Source organism: Taeniopygia guttata, chromosome 1 (genome assembly GCF_048771995.1).
Source record: "Taeniopygia guttata chromosome 1, bTaeGut7.mat, whole genome shotgun sequence".
Lineage (NCBI taxonomy): Eukaryota > Metazoa > Chordata > Aves > Passeriformes > Estrildidae > Taeniopygia > Taeniopygia guttata.
In genome coordinates, this window is record NC_133024.1 from 65,559,711 (window position 1) to 65,583,975 (window position 24,265).

A 24,265-nucleotide genomic window follows, 5' to 3' on the forward strand; every position below is an offset into this window, starting at 1 on the left:
CAGCAGGGATTCTAGAAATACTCTTCTGATATTGAATTAGACTGTATTTTTTCATTCCACCTATAATGTAAAGGAAGGAGATGCAATAAAAACCACAGAAAATAGAATAAAAAGTAGAAAGAAAGAGAGATTCTAGTTCAAGTACATATTTGAAAGATAAAGACTAAACAAGACTAGTTGCTCTATGGACAGGGATTTTCATAAAGGGGGCAGGGCTGAGACACAAAATACTAGATTTGACACATATCTTATAGGGATACTTAACAGAAATATTTTGTAAGGATTCTTAGTGGACTATGCACAGGACGATATTAAGGAACAATCCTGCTTTTGATATGTAACATTCATGGTGCTCCCCAGTTTTTAGAAATGTGCTGTCTAACCCGAGGGGTTCACTTCTTACAGGAAAGGCCTTTGAATAATGTTTCAGAAATTCCTGATCTTCCTCCTGGAAGATTTTCAGTATTGCTTTTTAGAAATTACTTTTTTTTATTAAACCCATTTACATGGGATAAATGGGCAACTACTGTCATCTATTTTCCTATCCTTATTTTTATTTAATCTTTTGTATTACCTGTTGGATTAAGGACTATCCTATGACATATAAAGGACAGTCCCATTTTCCATGGAAAACAAAGTACAAAGTCTTCTGATAAATAACACAAAAATTGGTTTGCTTCTTAGGCAGGCACGTTCTCCAGCTGAAAGACTGAGATATTAGAGCAATGAGTGCATTAGTGTAGTGAAGTTGACATTATCAGTTGTTGTATATGAGAAATGTCATTTATGAGTTGTCACACAGCTGTTATTGAGAGACTATTCAAAGGAGCACAGTTCATCATTGTGACTGTCACTGCGCTCGCTGCAATCATCGAACAACCGGGCATCGTTAAACAGAGCATTTCGTTCACTTTCAGGGCAAATTACACTTATGGTTTATTTATGTGATGGATTCATTGCTTTCAGGCATCCTCTGTAAGTGCTTTATGATAGCTGTGGTGGCACAGACCTGCAACTCGAGGCCAGTCAAGTGGGATGGATGGATGGATGGATGGATGGATGGATGGATGGATGGATGGATGGATGGATGGATGGATGGCAGCTGATCTGACTGGGGAGCAAATCTCCTGCACATCCACATTGTGGAGGGTAAGGAGAGGGGGGTGCTAACCCTTCAGGTCCAATCCTTCTCTCTCACTTGCCAGGAGTTTTGAAGGACAGGGTCAGGTGACTTTAGGCAGCATCCTGACCCTAATTCCAGATAGGATGGGAATGCAGGAGCTTCCATAGGTGGTCCTACCTTTCTGCCTCACCTCAGACTGTGTGGCTAGGACTCCTAGTGTCCTCTGTCTCTGTAGCATCTTATCCACACTCAGGTGTCTCTCTGCAGCTGCACAACACTTGGAGCAAATTGCAATTCTTCCCTGGGCTTCCCCACAACCACAGCTATTTACACAGGTATTTAAAAGCACACCAAAGAACAAAAGTCAGCCCTAGATTTATGATTTGGACACTGTTGTCTGAATCCCTACTAACATTTTTAGGCCCAATACTGCATTCAGCCCACCAAGCCTTGATCCTCTAATCTCTCCACACATTGAACTTCCATTGACTTTAACCTGCCCAGCCATATCCTTTAAAGCCAATCTCCCCCAATTATTGCACCACATGAAGCCCCGCTGGACCTCTAAATCTTTCAAAAGGATTGTAATTTGGTGCATTCCCTAAGGAAAACTTGGAAGGGGTCCAAGGAACAAGGCTTATTTAGGAGGCAGGAGAATATATCTTCTTCAAGAAATACATTTCTTCAAGAAATGGCTCCAAGACCTTAACATGTTGGGCCGTGAAAAAGGAGCAGGTGAGATGGGATTTAATTACAGTGTACAAGTACCTAAGGGTAGAACACAGAACTAGGTCTGAATCTCTAGCAAAAAGGTAAAATATGAGGTCATGGGCTGAAATTGGAGTGTATATGTCTTAACAGAAGGCTTCTCTGCATATGTAATAATCTGGAAGACAAGGTAGAGGAAACTGGTGTTAGATGCAGGAACCAATCTATTACCACTGCAGTGTGACCAGGTGGCCCTGCTGATGGTTCTTGTCAATTAAAAGTGCCTCTTCTGTATTTTCTGGTGTTTCAATATACTGTGCTATTTTGGGAGGCTTCTTCAAAACTGAGCTTTTGGAGACTAAAAATAGAGGCAATATTTAAAGACAGTAAGAAATATGTAGGTTTCTTTTAATTAAATGCTTTGATGTTTATGTACATAGTATAGTAGGTCTGACAAAATGGCATCACTCCCTCTATGGGTCTGGTGTTGCACGAGAACACAGTTAATACTGTGCAATTCTGATGAGCTTCTGGCAGGTGAAAAGGAAGGTTTCTGTGACATCACAAAATCCCAAATAGAGATGTGGTACTGGCATTAATGGGAATTCCACCCTACTAATATTTATGTAGTAGGGGAAAAATAAGAGATCAAGTCTGGGAGCTGAGCACAGCATAGGAAGTATGACCTTAAGATTCCTTTAAAAAAAAAAACCAAACAAAATATCTTTCCACTAACTTGCAATGGTTTGTGTTTAAGTTTTTGAATCAGTTTGTGCAGGAAACAGCCCAGTTTCAGCTGGTGCCTCCAACTTTGAAAAATACCAGGATTTATGGATGCAGCAGGGACATTGGTCTGCCCTTTTGCAAGCTGAGTGGCTTCATTTTCAGCTATTTACAATCACTTAATCATTTACTAATGAAAAAGCTACTCAGAGAAAAGGTTAATGTGAGATTTAAGTTGGATTTATAGGTCGTCAATAAGCAAGTTATTTTAGGCAGTCTACATCAGTGTTGCAAGTTTCCTAAACAATGTTCAGAGTTGATTTATTCACTCCACCAAAAGCATGAGAAAATAATGAGTAAAGCAGCACTTCTTTCTGCCAACATTGCTATGTATGCTCTGCCCATTTATTTTTTTTTTTAATGGCAAATGTCCCATTAACAAGTTTGATAGACTAATCATAACACTACAGCATCTGTAGATTAATTGCAGATGGGGCATGCCTAGGACCTGTGTATCCTTGAAAGGTCTCTTCTGAAGTTCTGAGACTTTATTGCTTGCCCCAGCTTCTCAGAGGACTGTGCTGGGCCCCTCTAGAAATGGAGATGTGACAAGCTAAATCAAATGCTGCCAGGAGATCAGTTTTGGTGTATCATGGTGGAACGTGTGGTTCTGGGCTGGACAGTCCTGGTGAGATTCAATTTGGCACCAAAGATAGCCTATCAATAGTATTTGTCATCCTAAGCTCCTTCTGCTATCCCTGGAGGGAGACAAACTCTTCTAATATGCAGCTTGTTTTCAGAAAAACAGTGAAAACTGGTCACACAGACTGTGCCTAACAGGCCCTGTTTCCAAGCCTGGATTATGCAGTAACAGTTTTGTCTTCTCTGAGGTTTTTCTTGATACTTCTGTTCCAAAACAATTTAAGTAAAACTGAAATTTTCGTCTACCACCCTCAGTATCTGTGGCAGAAATAATAATATTTAAAATTTTGTTATTAATGCTTCTTTATCAATTTTGTAAATTTTCTATAGCAGAGACTACTGTCTCTAGGATTTGGACTGGTGAATAGCAGGAATCATAGATTAGACCTTGCAAGACAATTTAGCATTTCAAAGCATATTTTGCTGCAGATCGAGATGGGAACAACTTTGTTAATTTCTTCAAAGCAGAAATTCCTGAGAGAATTCATATTAAAAAATACTTTCTTCTAAAATTATTTTCTGTTATTTCAGAAAAGGCATTTTATTAATGCTGGCAAAATGCCTCCCTAGATTAATTTTTAAAAAGAGGAACCAGAGTATTTGACCCAAGGGTTTGGTTTGGTTTGCAATCATTTTTCTCACAGTTCCATGAAAAGAATGTTTTAATAAATAGATTTTGAATAGCTTTAATTTTTATTCTATCCCATCTCCTCACATCTTTCCTCAGCCAAATCTTTTAGCTATGCTAAAACCTGTATTATATCTAATTTTATTTTGCAGATCAAATTGATTAATTCCCTATGTGCACTGGTCAATAAAATGAATAATACAGCAATGACAATTCTTACAAAGAGTTCGAGGGATTGCTATGCATTGTTTTGGATTGTTTTATGAAATTAGATATCTATAAAATCTAGTTATAATATTCAACCTTAATAAAATGCAACTAGACAGCAGAGCCATAAACACACCAAACCAAGATTCTGTGAGCCTCAGTAGAAGACACACCTCAGCAATGTTTTGCTCTGATTCAGCCAGTCATTTGGAGCAAACCACCATGTTTAATCCTTTGTTGTTGTTGTTGTTGTTGTTGCTCTTTGGTATGGTATTATCTGAAGAACTGTCTTTAATAAGAGCTGAGTAGCTAATGGAAAAAAATAATATCTCTGACCAAGAGATTTCTCATGGAAAAAACTCTAGATTCAGTTATTATAGCAAACAGTTCTCTTTGTCCATGCAGCTTATTTTACTGAGGAAATTGTTTTGTGTTAAGGTAATAAAAGAAGCTTGGTGAAGACATCTTTTGCCAAAAAAAGCTGCATCTCTCTGGGGAGCAGTTTTTCAGAATTTTTTTTTAAGGGTATACATGCTGACAGACTGAATATTACTTCACAAGATGCTCTGAGGCTAAAATTCAATCCCGTTTCTAGTAACACATTAAGTAAGATGAAGTGTAAAATGTACAGGTTTTTGTCTTTAAATTTGATGTAATGTTAAGGCGCAGAATGTTCTAGAAATTATGTACACAGCCTTTTATTCTTTTGTTTCCTCTGTGGTCTTTCCTCCATAATTGTGATACTTATTTTGTTAAGTACTTTATGGGACTTTGGAAAAGAGGCACTAACATACGAAATGTCCTCGAAGAGATGGAATTAGCTTCATTTGAATGAATGGGGTTTAATTAATTTCTGGCCAAGAAGAAACTATTTTTTACTATTCAAAATAGATTGAAAATCCACTTAGAAAAAAGAATTATATTAAATACATAACAGTACACTGTGGGGTTGCACTGACTTTACAAATAGTTACTTAGGTGGCTGAAGTAGCTTGAATGAGTTAAACGATCCAAATCTCACCTAAGTCAAAATGCACAAAGAAGCATCAGGCAGTAACTAGCTGAATGGTATTTCCACAAGATAACTGAAAATATTTTCATCTATATTTTGAAATTATACTTTGCTTTCTGATTCCCCTGAATTTAGAATGGCAAACCCCCTGGAACCTCCTCATGTCTTTAGTACTGAGGTAATGATTTTATAAATGCTTTTTTAAAATGCTTTTTAATGCTTTTAAAAAATTATCCCAGATGTGACTGTAAAATTAGCATTTTGTGATGTATCAGTATTTCGAAAGCCTCCAACCAGCACCTAGGAGCTCTCTGACCAATATTTGTGTTTATTTATGCCCATCTCGATCTGCCTTCTGTATGGTCATTTGTGCTTTCCATAGTTCTTTGTGCTGTGCCATGTTTAGAGTTATAGGCTGTGTGTTCCTTGGGCAGGGACTCATTCCTGTGAATTTACTGCACTTCACACAATAAAGAACAGGTTCTCTATGTGGTATCCTGGCTCTACCACAATATAAATAACTTTTTTTTTATATATTGGCACAACTCCTTTGAGCCAGAGGAGGAGTCACAAAAAGAAGCAGTGAAGAAGCAAAGATTTCATCACTTTAAAATCATGTAGTGTGAAGCATGTCTTTCTGTAAGATTTTATCCAGAGAAAGCAAGAACAATATTTTGAGAATTCTACTGCTTTTTTTTCAATCCACATCAGCCTACTCTTAAATACAGTCTGTATCTTTTAATGTATTGACATAGCAGCAAAAAAAATAATCCTGCCTTAGGCCACATTTTTAAAGCCACAGATCCAACTACAGATATGATGCTTTTAGTAAATTGACAGGGGGGAGCTGTAAGAGCAGTTTAGTTTATTCATATTATTCCTCTGGGCAGAGTCTCAGCTCAGAGTTCTCTGAGTCAGCTTTGGTGTTCCCTTATTGGGAGACCAGAGCATTGTTAAAAAAGTAAGGCTAAAGCAACTCTCCTGTTATAAAAGCCCTCTGGCACTGACAAATGTTTAGCTCCCTTTAATAGGGAAGTTCCCTATGCATGCCAGCTAAACCCAGTGTGGTGCTTCTGAGTCATCTTTACATCAGATCTTAATTCCTGAATTTCTGCTTTAAGTGCTTTAAGCACCAATGAACTCAGCTCCTACACGCCCTTGCTTTTGATCCCGGGTTCATCACTGCCGCCTGTTCATTGTTTTCCATCCCGATTTACATGTGAAAGCAGATCTGCTCCTGACTGGCAGGGACACTGGTGCCCGGGGAGTGCAAAGGCTTGGGGCAGCTGGCTCCCAGTGCTTTGGCCCATCTGCCCCCACCCCACAGCAAGACACACCCAGTGACCTGTGTTGAGAGCAGCCCAGGCTGTGGGTAAAGCAGGACCTTCTTTCCTGGGAGCAGATCTGCTTAATGACATTCATGAACTCGGAAGAAATGATGCTCTAATGGTAGCAACAGAAGAGGCTTCTCATTGGAACATTTGCTTTCTAGACCCACTGTCTAAAACACTGCTCATACTTTTCAGGAAAGCCCATCAGCCACCAGGCTTCAACATCCTCTGTCAGGGCACAATGCTCCTGCCAGCAACAAGCACTACTCTGAAAGGGAGATGGCATTTACAGAGCTAAACCTAGTGAGCAAAGAGGTACTGGGGTCTTTGGTCTGTTGTGAGAAGAATCTCCCTGGAAAGGGAGAGTCCCAGGCCCTGCTCCTTGCTCCCACTTATCTATTTTTTTTCAGTTTATTGGTGACTGTGACTAACATAATAATTTTTCTAAGATGGGCTGAGTTATGGCTCCACATGTAACTGTAGAGCCTGAGCTCACTCATTACCTGACCAGTGCCAGATCACTTAAAGTGACAGATCACTTAAAGTGACATATAGCTAAAAAATATCAACCTTTACCCTAAACCTAGGGCATTTCCAACTTTCTGTGAAAGCAAGCCTTCATCTCAATCCATATGAGCCATCCCCAAACCACTCTTTCTCTGTTCTAAACGATTCTGTCCTTGGGTCCTAGACTTTTTGCTCACTTTGCAAGTTGAGACGCCTAATAAGAGATGCTGTTCGTGTTCAGCAAGTTTACAAATCCATGATCCAGGAACAGAGTCAAGCAGCTTGGCCTGCTGAAGGCAGCTGTGCCTGAGCTGCCTCCTGCCTGGCTCTGGGCTGCCCTGAGAGCTGTTTCTAGAAGTGGTGGGAGGTTATGGGCCATGGGCAGCTCCCTCCTGCCTGCCCAACCAATGCTACACGGAGCATCCTGGCCCTGCTTGCAAAGTATCATTCACTGCAGAGCATCCACCAAGAGAAAGGAAGCATCAGAAGCACCAAGGTGTTTGACATAAATAGGACAAAGGAAACCTGAAAGGGTTTCTCTGCATCACTAGTGGTGAGTTTACCCAGGCTGTCCCAGCCAGTTCTGCAGGCTAGAGACACTTCTAAGCTCCTCTGCACTTCTGTGGCAGTGGATTTGTCACATATCTTTTGGGAGAGAGAAAAAAAATTGAAGGTATTTAATTTAGCCACTGTTTCTGGTGAAATGTAGAAGCACCTAGTGTTTTGAAATTCCTAAGTCTCATACCAGCTGTATGCTGAGTGAGAGGCACTCAGCATTTCTGAATTCATAACAACACACGAACATGTGACTACTTATCTTCACTTGTGTACTCCTGTTTGTCATAAGCTCCTCAAATATGCATTAGTGAGGCACATCCCCATATGGAAAATGTTGCGCAAAATAAAGCTATCAAGTTTTCTTGAAACAAGTGGAAATGGATCATTCAAAAATCCTGAAATAGTATAATTTTATTTCTTTAACTTCCTATCAGAGGAAACTGAAATCTTGCCACACAAATTTTAACTTGAGATAAAATGGTGTTTGATAAAGAGCTTTACACTAATTGTCATAGCCATGTATGAACAGAGTACACATGCTTGAGGGAACCATCCTTGTCATCTTTTTAATACCCCTTAAAATAGAACTTTCACAGCCTGGTAGGCATTTCTGCAGTAGCATTTTAACTGTCTCTGAAGAATATATACACTATTTGACTAACACCATTACATAAAAACTCTCCCAAAACAAACCCTGGAAGTTAGTTAGTCCCAGTATTTTATCTTGCTTGCACAGGTTGACATTCATAACTGAAAGAGTTATTTTGGACACACACAGTACTGACAATGTATTCAGCCTGAAAATGGCAAAGAGTGGTGGACACTGCTGCTCTCCCATATATCCTCATTGTATAAGGAAATAGGTTTGGGTAAGGGGGCTTTGTAGCAGTAAATACATAGCAGGTAAGCTCTGTGGCACTCTGCTTCTTGCTCTGAGAAGAGGAAACTCAACAGTATTTCAGGTAGAAGCTCATAAAGGCCTTCTACTTGCCTGTACCCTCACAGGTATGGTGTTTATTTAGAGTACTTTCAAATATCTTTGGAATTGTTTATGCAAGTTAACATTTCTTTACTTAGCTGAAGGTCATCTATGACAAGAATTTACTAAAAATGTGATGTTGCCAGGTAGGTACTGCATCCAAATTAAAGGGAAGCTGAACCTTTTGCAGAAATTAGGCAATTAGATGAAAATAACTCACACAGAAGTGATGTTAATTATTTATCACAGCACACAGTCAAAGATTACCGTGTCTTGTTTCACCATTGCCTTTCCTGTATTGCCACGTCCTTGGCTGCCTGTCTCGTGTGCAGGGTGCAGCAGGAAATCCCAGGCTACAGAAGGGTAGGGACAAGTCATTAAAATCCATATGGTAATATACATTTTCAGTGTGAGCAAGGTGAAGGCCTGTCAAGCAGCTCTCAGTCTGGTATTTGTCAATCTCTCACTGCAATGGAAACTCCTAGGAATATAAAATCACAACAGCCTTCCCAATGATTTAAAGGGATGACAGTAGTGCATTATAGCTAACACATGGGGACTACATCCCAGGTTGTCTTATAAGCAGAGTACTTGCATATGTGCAAATATTCCATTAGCATATGAGACGTTATGTTTTAAGCATATCAATATGCTAAAATGCAATGGGAAAAGGTTAATAAGTATGTTAAGCGGTGAATATAAGCAATTTTAGAGTGGTGCTATAATTTTCTCTATATTTATACACAATCTGACACTGATCAAGGTAGTTAATTTTTGTCTGCTGGAGGAACTGAAATTTTAAATTATTACAAATCTTCATTTGTGCATTTATTTGTTATCATGCAGCCTATTTATTGAGCTCAGAGCATGGTTCTTCCAGGGCTTACTGAAGCCTTGAGGACATGTTTTGGGAAGAGGAACAGCTAATTTTCTCTTTGTTGTGCATACTTGCATTGTTTCTACACAGGGCACTGGTTTTCCCCAGAAAAGACTAAAAGTAACTCTGCTTTTCACTGCTTTTGGGCATCATCTTGCAAAGTGTGGCTTGACTAAAGCAATGCGGCCCTGTGGTTAATAATACATGTTTACCTTTGTGGCTGCAGGCACTGCCATGTGTTCGCATAACATCTCGCGATGAAAGATGAACAAGACCAATTCCCTGTTCCCCCACCAGCAAAAAGCATAAAAACCATTCATTTTCTGCAGTATTAACAGGGAGAGAGGTGGCAGAGAGAAACCTGTCAGCAGTAAGGTGTGGGTGGCCAGAGGCAGTGCCATGGCTGGTCCCTTGTCATGGCCATTCTGCCTGCTGTGGGTGTGGGTGGTTTGCACTTTATGCCTGGATGAGGTGTGCAGGGAAGACTGTATTTCATACAGCTCCTTTACCCTGTCATCACTCTGGCTTGGGGAGACAAAGTTGCATTAGTTACATTTTACCATTTTTAAGCTTCTTTTAAAAACAGTGGGGATAAAGACGTATTTTTAAAAAAGCCAGAGAGAGCTTGAAGTTTTGAAATCCGAGTGTTTACTGCCAGACACATTTTCCCTTTGGAGAAATACACTTTAGATATGGCTCATATTTTACAAAAGGAAAGGCCTGTAGCTTTTTGAAGATCAAGCCTCCTTGTATATTTATTGATAAAAACATCAAAAACTTTAGCCTTAAGCTGTTTGGAGCATTACAGTAGGAAGGTACTGAGTGCTTAAACTTAAGAGCATTTGTTCTATCTTTTTTTTTGAGCAGAGAGGCAATAAAACCATCAAATATTTACTTCTTTTTATATTTTTAAACCAAATGTTACCAATGTGGTGGTTATTCCTCAGTGTTAAAATAAGACTTTATATATAGCATTACAAATATACACATATATTGGTATGATTTAAAGTGTCTGAGCTTAATGAAAAACTGATCTTCAACTCCCACTAAGATGACACAGGCATCCTTAGTTTTAAGAGGGTCTCTGTAAAATTACATGCAGTATGCACAGATGACCACATCAAAATTTTAATGAAAGAAAATTGGAACTTGAATTTGTTGCACTTGTGAAAGTCAGTCAAAGCAAGTAGTCTTTTTCCCTTGTCACAAAGGGGGGAAAATTACTCATTTTGCTACTCTCTGATATCTGAATTAATGACTTACAGCATTATGAAAGAAAGAAAGTCTCTCTTATGTTAACACAAAATTTTGTACTCATAAAAATTAAGGTGAAACACACCATCTCTGTCACGGATTAATTTATTTGAATAAAGTTGCAGAGGCCTTTGCTTGGCCAAGGGAGGGTGGTGATCATTTGATTTAATACTCATATGTTGTGTGGAACCTGGACATAACCATTCTGTTTGTTTAAGGGATTGAATAACAGAATTTGCATCAATACCATGTTTCCATGGAAATCAGATTAAATGAATTTCATGTTTGTGAGCCTCATCCTGCCAGGCAATTAACATCCCATTTCATTAAGATTTCTACTTATCTTTTTACCTTTAAAGGTTGGAAAGAAATGGCTTATATAGGAAAGGAAAACTAGAAAAAGTTAAGAAATAATTATCCTACACTCTTGCTTTATATACCTGTTAGACTGTATAGAAAGTGTTTCAGGTATTTTTCCTACTCCAAAGCACTTTAAAAAATAAAAATCCATCTCTTATTTATTTGTGGACTACACTTCAGGTGTAACAGACCCTTTAAAATTTCTAGGAACATTTGCTAGTAGATTGTATAATTTTTCATGATAGGGGCTTATTTGCCACTTCGTTGGATAAAGTCATGTGCAAACACCCCAGGCAGTTTCAGTCTGCATAAAGAAAACATATCACAGCTGGAGAAAATCTGAGGAAGTCTCACAAAATTGGATAAGAAACCAAACTTATGAAGGCTCCAGGGAATAGCTTCAGAAATGACCTCTGAACTTGGCATACAGTTATTGCAGGTATCACGTTAAGACCTGAGTTACTCTTTGGATACCACAAAAAAAATGTGGATCACAGCAGTGTGTCTCAGCTCCACTGCTTCATTATCTGTGAGACCTAGGCTAGTGGCCTTAGAGCTAGTTTAGGTATTTTTAGACTACATTTGTCAAACCACTTGAAATGTGTGAGTTTATCCAAAAAGTAGAGCTGTTATTTGATAAAAAGTGAGCCACTCTATGGGGAAGGAATAGCTGATACCATAAATCTCTTTAATTTAGCAAGTAAAACAAGAAATCAGACTAAGTAGAAATTTGGAATTAAAGAACTGAGACTGGAAAAGAGATGACTGTAACTAATTATTGGAAGATCTCAAATAACAGGAGAAGAAATAAAGCAGAAAGGCAAACAGGGAATTTGTTCAAAATAGCTATTCAGGCCTCAAATATGCACCTTGGCTTAAGAAATACTTCCTTTTGTACCTAAATAAAACTTTGATCATCTCTAAAGCAGCTGTCATTAAGTGTTGCTGGATGTTTTGCCTTTGCCTGGTTTATCTAGGAAAAAAATACAAAACAAAGCTTACCCCCCAAATAGAAGAATTTGAAAGAACTATGAGATTCTGTCAAATCAACTGCATACTTAACAATACAATTTTTTAAATCACACAGGGGAGCAAGAGATAGAAAGGCTGAAAATATTGAAGTACTCATCTGAGCACGTTATGCTCAAATACTTCTTTCTTCTGAAAGCTTTGAAAATTAATCAAAAGGAGTAAATATCTCCCAACATAAATATTCTTTTTGGTTTATTTTGGTTTTGTTTTTTGATTACACAAAAAATGTATGGGTTATCCATCAAAAATACATTGGTTTTGAAGGAAGAGCTCATGTATCAAAAAGTGTTGCTTGACCAAGACTGTTTGAGCAAGACTCATTTTGGCCTTTCTGCATATGCAGATTGGGATCACAGGAGGTTCCTTGAAAACAACTTTTGCTCCCTCTGAAATAACTGATCTTCATTGCAGCTGACACAGTCCTCCCTTGCTGCCCATTTATATCCCATGGACCCAGCAGGTCTTGAGAGGAGGGGCTGCCCTGCAGCACAGACTTTGTCATAATTGACATTTATTGCAGGGTCACCATTCCTTTACCATTCATTACAGACACTGATTAGAGAGGATGATCAAAGCCCATCTTGGACTGGGAAAACAAAAAAGCATGCAAAGCAGCATTTTTAAATGGATGCCTCTATTTAATCTATTCGCTGCTGATATTTTCATACATATGGTTGAGTGGTATTACATTCATAAGATGTAGCAGAGGCTTTAATTTGCTTCAGTTCTGGTCTAATAGGCATAAAGACACCAGAGGATTCGGAAATACTGAACTCAGAGGTACTCTGACAAACCTTTGTACTCATATTAACAAGAGCTGGTGTGAGTCTATACAATTTAAAACTAATTGCCCAGCCAAATGTGCTCATTACCATATTGATGCAGTTCATAAATCAAAGCCCTGCCTATTCAAGCTGTTTACTAGTCTTGCATTAAGCAACGTATTTCAACTGAGAAATGTAGCATGTTGCCAAAACACTGCAGAAACTTTATAAGACTGATAGGAATACAAACCTGGGGAGCTGAAGTGGCACAAACCTGGCACTAAAGTGCTTGTTCTTGTCTGTTTTCTGAGTATGTTCTGATCTAGCCTTGAAAGTTTCTCTAATAATGTACTGGAGCACAGAAACAGGTCCTTAAGCTGCAGGGAGCTGCTGGCAATTTTTATCAATTTGGCTTCCTAAAGCAGCTTCTTTGCTTAATCAGGAGACTAACACACACTTTTTTTTTGGAAGCAATACAGTACTTATGCCAGCTGAACTGAGGTGCATACATTAAAGAATGCAGGCTTTTTGTATAGGGAAAGGAGAGATTAAGGCTCTTAACTAAGAAACCTAAGTTAGTCATCAAAATTAGGCACCTGAAGTTAAATTCTTTGACTTGCCTACTGAGGAATCTAAAAGTGCAATTCATCTGCCTAAACAAGTGCCTACCTGCAGGTGCCAAGCAGTGCCCCTGAGATGCCCTGCTGTCCTAAGACATCCACGCAGTAGGTATGTCAGAGGAGTTGGAGATTCACACCTCTCTGAGCTGCCAGCTGAAGGCCAAGTGGATTAGTTTGGGATATCTCAAAGGACATTAGAAGCCTGTGTTTAGGCAGCTGAATTTACCTGTTTTCCCTTCAGGTATTCAGCCAGCTGGCTTCGGTATCAGAAACAATCAGGTCTGCAATCAGGATTAATGTACTTGGGCGGGGTTCAGAAGCTGCAGGGGTCTGCCTGTTTCCCACTCTGTAGACTGGCTGGTTTCAGAGCAACTGAGGTGGTTCTTATCCCAGACACCATTGTCCTGTGAATTATTTTTCTCTCTGTACTTCACTCAGAAAGTAGCAAGAGAGACATATTTTTATATGGTTTGTCCTGGAATGAGAAAACTACTACATTCTCCTGGAATGTAGTAGCTGCTGGGCATCTCTTCAACTGCACCAGGTGTTCAGCCCTGTGTTGGCCAAGGCCACGGTGGCAAGTACAGAGGGTGCTGAAGCAAGAGTCAAGGCATCGAGATTACTTTGAAGATCAGGACCAGAACTTGAAATTGAACTTGTGGGTGTAAAGAAAGATTGAAGCAGAAGCACTGCATTTAAGGGTTACTGAAGGGTCTTGGAGCTGTTGGGAGAATTTAATAGATTATGGGAAAATCAGACGCTTGGAGAGGTATAGGGGGTTTCTTAAGATTATCTTTTTATCCCTGTTTAAGATAACCCAGTTCAGGGGGAAAAGGGCACATATTTCTAATGAAATGCAACCATAAACAATATTAGCAAGAAGAGTTTATCCTATTAAAACAAGTGCTGATCTTCAGTGATGATGCCTGATGAAGCCTCAGTCTCTTATGTTCTTTGTGTAAATTCAATCATGACAATTAGTAAATAAAACATTTTTTACGGATGGAAGATGCAAAGTGATTAAGACAATGCTTTAGTGATAGAGAAATTCTGATTCCAGCTTACAACTCTTCTGCTGGCTGTGTGGTCATAGCAGATGCAAGCGTTCAAATCCCTATATGCAGATTGTGGATAATAATGGTTAAAAGTGAAATTAATATGAACTGATACTTTCTTATGAAGGCACCCAAGACAGTGATATGTTTTTCTTTTACAGAAAGGGAAATAAAGAACTTAATTTCTTTAATTTTAAAGAATTATGAACCCTACAAAACCAGACCACACCACTTTCTGACCCAGTGAATTGCCAAAATAACAGGTTTTGACTGCTAGTTGGTGTCACAGGTTCAGCAGAGATTTCTTAGAGGGATATGTACAATTTTGGAAGACACTTGCAGGCTGTGAAAGACATTTTTTTGCTGATAAACAATTTTAAATAGAGAAGAGCTAAACAGAAAAAAACCCTAAAACTAAGCTGCTTGTTATTTACCTAATTGTAAAGTGAGAAGTTGTTGTCTTACATAATTTATCATTCAGGAGCTTAAAATAAAAAGATATTAATAGAACTGTGTTATGTAACTAAATGTTATCACTGACATCCTCCAATATGAAAAAAAAAAAAAATTTCGTCCTTCCAGCTTCTTTCTACTTGTGCAAAATGAAGATTAATTTCCAAACAGTCCATTGAGCATCCCATAAAGATACATGATGGAATTCACTTTAAAAGCTGAAGGAACAGGAAGGAGAAGCAGGAGTAGCAGCTCATACCTATGCATCTTTGCTTGCAGAATGGATGTTTCCTGACTTTGGTGTGGACTGGCAGCTTAGACAAAAACCTTGGTGTCTTACCAATGTGAAGATCATCAGCCTAAGGGACATAGACTTCTTTTTTTTCCTATGTGGTCTATCCAGTGTTATTTTAAAAACATTTATTCTATATTATTTTATCAGGTGTTGGTTCATTTTGGAGGTTGTGTTTACAGTGTCCATGTATGGCTGGCTACTCTTCCTGTTCCACATTGATTGCACTGCCCATATAAAAACAAAGCCAAAGTATTCTAGGGCAATATCTTTACATCAGATTTAATTTCTCAAGCAATTCTGAATGTAATCTTAAATCACTCAAAACTGCCTTCTAAAAGCATGTAGGCCAACAACCTCTGCCCAATATCTCATCAGGAGATTGATGATACATTTCATACGTGTAAGACAAGGTACATGAGGCAAAAAGGGAATACCAAACACATTGAATGCAGTAGTAAAAGGTGCTTACTGGCAGAAGCAAAGACAGATCTTATTCTTTGAAGATACTGTACTGCTGCTCACACATTCCCATCATTTTGTTTTGCTCAGGATTGTAACCATGATATTCACGGGCTGCACAGAGCAGAAAGATTTGCATAATCAAGGCCTGCTTTATGTAAACTAACTAGAAATAAACACTGTCCATGTATCTAAGTTCTTTGAAAGGGCAACAGTGGTATTGCAGAGGGTATTTTGTCACCTTATTTGCAATTACCACGTGGTGTAAGGTGACAATGACAGTGCCTTTGGAAATGCTGGTTTAGGCAGAAATACAATTGAGTCAGCATACTGGCGGGATGTTAGTGCCTGTGCTGGGTTAAATTCAGCCTCAGGCTCAGCTAATAGCACAAAGTGTGTCAACAACTCCTTTCTTAGCAGTCCTTCTTCCTATACACTGCAAGTAGGTCCAGCTGTAAATAAATTGCTGACATTGCTATGTTTGTTAAGAGAGTGCTTGGAAAACAGCACATCTGCCATCAACAGTTGCACCTAAGACAAACATAAATGTAAACACTATTAAATTAACGAAGTGTCTCTTTATCATTTTAGTTTATTGCATTTGAGAAGATATTTTACTTTCCTTGGCAATGAGAATGAGCTTCTGACACGGGGAGGTGGGGGCAGTGACAGACCTGGTAGTGCAGCTGGCCTGGGATAATGAGCATTTCTGAACTGAGACAGCCCTCTCCAAACTGTCACATAGAATAATTCCTGAAAAATGTTCGCCTCAATATGTCACTTCATTTGCTGACTGACTCATTTATAACTATGCCAAATTTTTTGCTGAATAAAATACTGCTTAACTTCAGTGAAGGCAATCAGGAGCATGAGGTATAAGAGATACCAGCATCTTAGTGCCACCTCCTTCATTTGCTGAAATGAGTCAGGATTGATGTACATGTGGCAGCATCTGTGCCTCAAGGATATCTCAAGGTGAAAAACGTACTACAGCTACAAGCCTGAGTACATGAATACACCCATTACACAAGTAGAAGGGTATTGCAGCATTTTAATTTTTGGTTTTCGCTCTGTTTAAAAGCAATATAGAAGAACACTTCCAAAATTTAACTATAACTCAAAGACTTCTCACCCTGTATTTCCAGTGACAATACATCCTTCTCCTTTCCAGGTTAGGTTTGCAAATAACTGATTTATAATCACACTCAGAGCCTCATGTGTCCAGTAACTTGCACTACAACTACATTTTGCAGCATATGCAGAAGTCTGTCTGCAAGCTATGATTCTATTAATAGATATAAAAGGAAAGACTTGTAAAGCTTTGGCAGAGAATGTAGGTCTTGACGAAACATAGGCAAAAAATCATTAGAATTTGCAAGTAACATGGAAGCTAATTTTGGTACTGCTTTACACTGGCTTTATATTACATCAAAAGGCATTTTACTGCCTACCTTTTCAAAATCTCACAGCATCCAAACTCAAGCAGTGGGAACCTGACTCCAGGTGCTCCAGGTGATAAAGCAAAACATGATGTTAAGGTATGGCCTAATGTGAAGAATGAGGTCATGCTGTATTTTTAGAAGGGCCTGGTGATCCTTTGAAGCATGTTCTTACTCTTTCTTTTTATTTTTTTCCTTCCCCTCTCCTTTTTTTCTATATTTTTCTGTGAATAATTCGGCCAATGCTTGCAGAAGGCTGTTTTCGCCCCAGGGATTCTCACATACTTCTGTTGACAGAGTTCTTGTGCAGCAAGGAAGCTGAAATGTCTTTTGTTAAGGATCTGCTCACTTCTTTCTCTGTTCTTCCCCAATCCTTGGAGGATCTTTTGGTTACTCGCGCAATTGTTATGCTTATGGAAATTAACTGAATTGAAAAATATGGGGTTACCTTACAAAACAGGTAAAATTATCATCAAGAAAAAATCCTAATCTCATCATTTTCTCTTAGTCTATGTATCTTGCATTCTCTTGCCTTGTTTTCTTAGTTTTTCAGGGGAATATTTTATAAGTCAATAGAAAATACTAAGCAAAGTCATTATGAATGGGAAAAAAAATGCACTAGCACCTGAAAGGTAGAAACTTTTTATTTTAGATGAGTGGTGTACTGTTCCAGCCAAGACTAGGATTTGATTTGCTGGTTTATTATGTCAGTTCAGATTTAAATTTAATTTAAACTGAAAAAGTTACATATATTCACATGCTCTGTAAGGCCAAAATACATAACGGGTATTGAAATGCACTCATTTAAGCCATGTTTGAAAAGCTGTTTTAGGTGACTTGCTGTTAGAGTAACACTATGAAATAAATAATAAAAATTTTATTTCAGGCGAAGGGGAGTCAAGCCAGTAGAGCATGATACACAGAAGTTGATCTGTGAGGCTTCACATGCACATTTATGTGTGCCAGACTATATGAGAACTTCCCTTCTATGGCATGCCACTAGCTATATTGAAAATCTGTATTAATTTACTGCTGATTTGTAAGGAGTTTTAATTAATAAATAACATTCTATTAGTAAATTTTAAACTCACATATGTGAGCAGCTGAAGTTGCTACACTCAGATATGCATTTCACATTTAGCAAAAAATAATCCTGTGTGCTGCTTTTTAATGTTTTTGCTCTTACTAATGCTTGGAGTCAGCTCTGGTCAGACAGTTACCTCTTGTAGCCCTGAATTCCCTTTTTAGTTGAAAAACCTGCATATACTTTCAGTATTCTACATTATCTACAATAGCTTCTACCAGTAGAGCTAATGCTACAGTATATATTTTGAATTACATATGCATACAAAAGTAATCTCCCTATTTATAAAGCCTTCAAGACCGTTCCCAGAAAGCTTACTAGTTTTCAGAACTTGTATGTGCACATTCATTATTGTGGTGAGAATTACATTCTTTTGCAGGACTGTCTTAGAGGCATTTTGTGACATGTACAGATTTAGCTCTGAATGTTCAGAGCACTCTGAGTTACAAATTTTGCTATGGGTAGGATTTCTAAATTCTCTGCTTTGCCAAGATTGCTCCATTTTTAGGAGCTAGAAATGTCTACGTGTAACTCTTTATCAATATGGAATTTAATATTATATATTAAAGTGTAAGATTTTTCATAGTCACTGCTAGATTGAGTAAAAAGATAATGTTGCACAGGATGAACAAGGTTAAACTGACATTCTTCTCACCACTTCCTCCTCAGAGATTTCTCGCCATACTTGCACAAAGCCAGCCTGCTTTTGCATACTTGATTTGTTCCAGTCTCATCCCAGGAAAAATAGAGTACAATAGAATAGCAAATCCAGGACACAGAAAAAACTCATTATTTTCATAGCAAATCCAGTAAACAGAAAAAACTCATTATTTTCATTATTTTTGCAATTAAACTGTAAAAACTACAGCTTTACATCATATCCTGCAAAAACCAAAACTTGTTTGAAAGAATAACTTAGCAAAGTTTTAAAAGAAGTTGGATATTGATTTTAAATGCTAGTAATATAGAGTTATATAGAGAGTTAATGAAAAATACAATATTTTGGATGATAATTCATGTTTGGGAGTCTAAAGCATTATCCTAAAGTACTAGAAATAAAAAATATATAATTCATTTATCCTGGGCATGACTACTGCAGAATTTAATGTACAAGGTAGAAACTGATACACAGGAAGTTCCACCTAAATGTGAGGTAGAACTTCTATATTGTGTAATAACTTCTTTATTATTCTCTGTTGTTCTAATCTGTTTGGCTAGAACAGATTGCCAGGGAGGCAACACGGAGATTGTGGAATCTCTCCCTCACCAGTGCTACTTCTTTTGGAACTACCATCAGATGAAGAACAGGACAGCCACCACAGCAATGGCTGGTGAACACAACCCACCCTTTCACCTGATGTGGGCAGCCAGGCCAAAGCTCTTTTGCTGCCTTTTGGGCAGTCTGCTAGAGTAGACAGAACTTTTTGGCTTATAGCTGGCTTTGTGTGGTGGGAATGTGGCTTCTTCCAGGGTGCTGGCTGTCAGGGACTCAGAAGCAAAGCTGATGGCTCAGAGTGAAGCTCAAATAATAATCATCTGAACTGGCAAGAGGCTTTTCCACTATGACCACAATGTACAAGATATTGTGCAAAACGTTAGTTATTCCAATCATTCCATCTAAATGTTTCCTTTTTCATTGTGCTCAATTAGTTCTCCCCTTTCTGGAAGTGATGTCAATTCTGTGTAGATGACTAACCTCAGTCACCTCAGAAAATGAGGCCTTCAGGAGTAGGTATCTCATTCATGCATAGATAATGTAATCTATTATTATTGTGTATCACAGATCTGTGCTGAAATTTTTCTTGGCATTATTTGTCCCTCTAAAGGCTGGATGACTGGTGTAAGCTTTTTGTCTAGACATCCTCAATAGTTTTGTATTAGGCAGTCAAGCCAGGATGGAGACTTCTCCCACATCAAAATAGGTAAGCAAGATAAGTGAGAGCATTTACGTTCTGGAAGCATCTTTCTCTCTCCGCTGACTCCAGCAGGAGGTTAGACAGTTTACAATAATGCCTGACGTTTAAATAGCTATCAATAGCTGAGAGGAGGTCTACATAAACAGTGCATGTTCACATCTATTACAGCTGCAGTTCAAATGACAAAGGTAATACAATAAATCCAAATTTTCTGAATGTGTTACAGTATTCTTTCTATTACCAAAGGCATGCTTGTAACACTAAAATATACACTAACCAGCGCTAAAATATTCCTAGCTGGTGTGCATTGCTCAGTTTATGGCACATGCAGTAACAGGCACATCACATGCCAGCATCTTACTTTGCTTGCTTCCCACTTCTGCCTTCTGACACATCTTCCTCATCACTGACAGGTTTGCTGCATATATCAAAGGCTTGAGCTTGTCTTTTTATTTTGAAAAGCTTCTGTTCTGCTTTGCTCTCTCACAGATGGAGTACTGAAACAATCATTAAAATAAATACTACTGATATTCAATGTGTCATAAGGAGTAAATGACATGCATGGGTGAACAGAAGCTACTCAGTGATGCGAGATCAGTTCTTCAGCTGCTCCCTTCTCCCAGTGCTTTGGAGGTGCACTGCCTGGGTGTGAGCACGGACATTAAGACTTTGGAAGCAGACACGGCCAACTCTGATGTAGTACTGAAGCTCTCTATTATTTTTAGCCTCCTTGTATTCCTTTTCAAATCTATTGGAAATGGGCAGGTGCTGCAGTGCACTGGCAATTCACTGAATTTGAGACAGAGAAAATCACACCTGTACTGACATCGTCTTTTCTGTCTGTTTTCCCTATGAAATTTCCATATGTTTTGTCCCTTAGTCTTCCCTATGGCATTTTAATAACTTTATAAGAGCAGTTTAAAAGTTGTCAGTGATTTAACAAACAATGAAAATACAGTGAACAGAGGCATGTTTAGATAATGAGCATATGTCTAACATCACTTCAAATGATTCTGAACTGTTGTGTCAATAATCAACTTAGAGTTATTAATTAAAAAACACTTCTGCACTTGCCATTTCTTTCCCAGTCTCTAAGCAAAACAAGTAAAAATTCTCATGTTTTATGTTCATTTAATCTGTGAACATGAAATATTTTTGAAGAGGCACAAGTAAATCTGAAGTAAATTTGATATGAGCATTTCAAGTTTCAGTGTTACTTTTGCTGGTGTGCCCCACTGCAAGCATGTTGTCATTAAATTATTTATTTTTTTTCAGAAGCTGAAAGGATTCAGATGCTTTTATATGAGAATTCAAGCATTAATAATGACTGTGTGATCATGGTTTTGGAAAGCTAAGAATATACTTCCTGGCTACATATGCAGATGTATCTTTCTTAAGAAAAGGAAGAATGAATTTTGATCTCTGATGGATAAAACCCATTGGAATGGAAACTAACATCTATGAAGAAGAACAGGGCTCACCTTATCTTACATCTGCCGAGTGTCTGGGAACTCCAAAGGAAGCCAAGTATGAAGAATACCAAAGAAAGACAGAAAATCAGACAAGTCCATATGAATTTCAGAATTCATTATTGGAACCTGAGCTAAGCTTGCTGTCTGTGTCATCCTTATTGGACAACAATGAGACATCCTTACAATTTGGCATGGCTGCAGGGCGTGCCAGTGCCACCAGCCAGCCTGAGACAAAGCACCTTTGTGGAGAATTATCTTGTTCTACAAAGCACACGTCAAAGGAAGATCATTTAAACCTTCCCAGGAACACAGAATGGCCAGTCCTCACAGGAAAAAATTCAGATAAGAAACCAGAAATAAATTATGAGATCAGAGTCATAGAACACAAACCATGTGCTATCACATTTTCTGATTTTGAATTTTTATCACATGAAGCTGACACTAAGCTCCATATTTGTGAGGCAGGAGAAGCAGATGATTTTTCTTCTGAAGAGGAAGAGAAAGGTAACAGAGGTGATAATGACACATTTACAGAACTGCCACTTTATGACGCATTTTTCAAAGGTCTTCAGAGAAGGAATGATTCCCAAAGAAAGCAAGCTCAACATGAACTTACTAAATATCAGCACATCTGTCATTTAGAAGACTGCAATAATCATTCTGAAAAGGCATTGAAGGACCATGACAAAGAAGAAAAACACATGGGGCTGGAGGTAATACAAGCTATTCTTTAGATTCAAGTGTGTTTTAAATAAGTGGTGTCATTTATGGTTGGTTACGGGAGGAAAAGGAGTTGTGTAAATTGTTATAGGGTAATAATTATTGTGAATTACAAAATTAAGAACCTAAATCTACAGTAAAAGTGTACTAGTTTTTTCACTAGACAAATCTTACTTCAGATTGACCACATTTCTATTAGCCGGAACTTCAATCTTTGCTTTTCTGGTTTCTTTTTTATTTAAATGGGAACATTGGTTCCATTTCCTACATTCCTACAAGATCATATATCATGCTATGTACAGCACACAGTCTGAGGACTGTTACAAAGAGATGGAGCTCATGTTTAGTCTTAGAGCAGATATATTTTTTCATGCTGAAAAATGGGCTTTTAGTGTGGTGGCACTAAATCCACAGCACTGTTTCCACTTAATAACTGTTTTCTGCACTATTATTTCATTAAAACAATATAGAGGACAAGTTAAAGAGTGGTATATAGTAATTTTTTGGTTGGTTGGTGGGTTGGGTTTTTCTGGGTTTTTTTAATCTATGCTGTTATATATCATGACATTCTATAGACCAGTGGCCAAAATGAAAAGAGACGTTTTCAGGACAAAATTAAAAATCCTGGGTAATAAAAATCATCCAACTATATATAACCTTTCCAGAAAAAAAAAAAATTGAGTAAATTAACTTTGTTTGTTGGAACTGGAGGAACAGAAGCTTCCAGGTGAATTGTCACTAGTCTGGACAATAAGCACAGTTTCCCCTTGCTCACAGCTGGTTACAAACCAAATGACTAAAGCTAAATACATTAATCATTGGAGAAGTTCAGTTCTAGTACAAAAATCAGAAGTGACTCCAAATAGTAGGCAAAACCAAACCCTTAAAATTCCACTGTTCCTGACCTTGCAGCACAAATTGATCTTAACCTACAAGTCAGACATACCTTTCCATCCTCTCTTCTCCTTCCTCCAGCTTTTAAAAGTTATTTTTCATGTAAATCTGCTCTATGCCTTGAAAACCAGACAGCAGCCCTGTAGTCTTTTACCCAGTGTGTTTTATTTTATTCTGCCTGCAGTTCTTCTTTTACTTCTAGTGCTTATGACACAGAGTTGCTTCAATGATTTCCGATTAAATGAAGGGAACTAGAATTTGGACTGTAATGTCCATATTTCCGTCAAAACTCTGGTGTAAAATACTTAATTGCTTCTCTCCTTTAATACTAATCTATCTCCAGTTTGGAGTGACTATGCCCTTAACTGAGTGTGAGTTTTGTGCTGCATTTCATACATATCCCAGCTTCACTGCAGAAACACATCAGCACATAAAGAAATAAGCCAGATTTTTAAATATTTTTCTCAGTAGATAGTATGAGAAGACCAAGGCCCATAGATGGGTCCCAAACAGTGCAACTTCTGATGCAATACTGACCCTGATTCTCATGACATATGGTTTACTAAGTAATTACATTGTTCTTCTAACCTAAGCCAAGTCTTACTTCCTCATTTACTCCAAGACATTCACATTAATGAAAATAATATACCTTATATATATAAGGTACATGTTATATAATAATATATAAATAAAATGGATGCACAACATCCTTTGGATTTTCTTTACTGAAGGTCATTCCCATAGATAAAAGGCAGATGCCATGAGATGTTGTCATTTAGTTTACTTTATGTCCATGCCATAAAATAAACTCAAGGACGCAGCTTGAGTTTACAGTACAAAATAATGGATTATAAATTGCCAGACAAGCATGTGAAATTACCTAGTAAATCTCAGTAAATGTGTCAAAACATTTCAAAAACTGGATGCAATGTTGCAGTCCTGGTTTTGATTTTTTTCTATAAGTAAAGTATGCATCATCAATAAGTATGTCAATAAGTATGCATAAATCTAGGGAAGCTTCCAAGAATTTAAAAAACAAATTAAAAATAAATATTAAGATTATCTTGTCTCTCAAATTTTAGCAGCAGTCATG

The 24,265-nt window shown here is 38.0% G+C and overlaps 1 protein-coding gene across 6 annotated transcripts in view; it reads left to right on the top strand.

Annotated features, from left to right (window-relative positions):
- Window positions 1-24,265, top strand: part of STARD13 (StAR related lipid transfer domain containing 13) — a 286,809-nt gene that overhangs the window by 22,933 nt on the left and 239,611 nt on the right. For 5 of the 6 annotated variants that reach the window (XM_072930050.1, XM_072930042.1, XM_030274251.4 and 2 more), the window contains one exon: window positions 21,362-22,271. In XM_072930050.1, the coding sequence (XP_072786151.1) occupies window positions 21,531-22,271 (741 nt within the window). In that variant the 5' untranslated portion in view covers window positions 21,362-21,530. Of the gene's footprint in view, window positions 1-17,389; window positions 17,547-21,361; window positions 22,272-24,265 lie in introns of those variants that run through there. The other variant, XM_072930057.1, reaches the window with a different exon arrangement.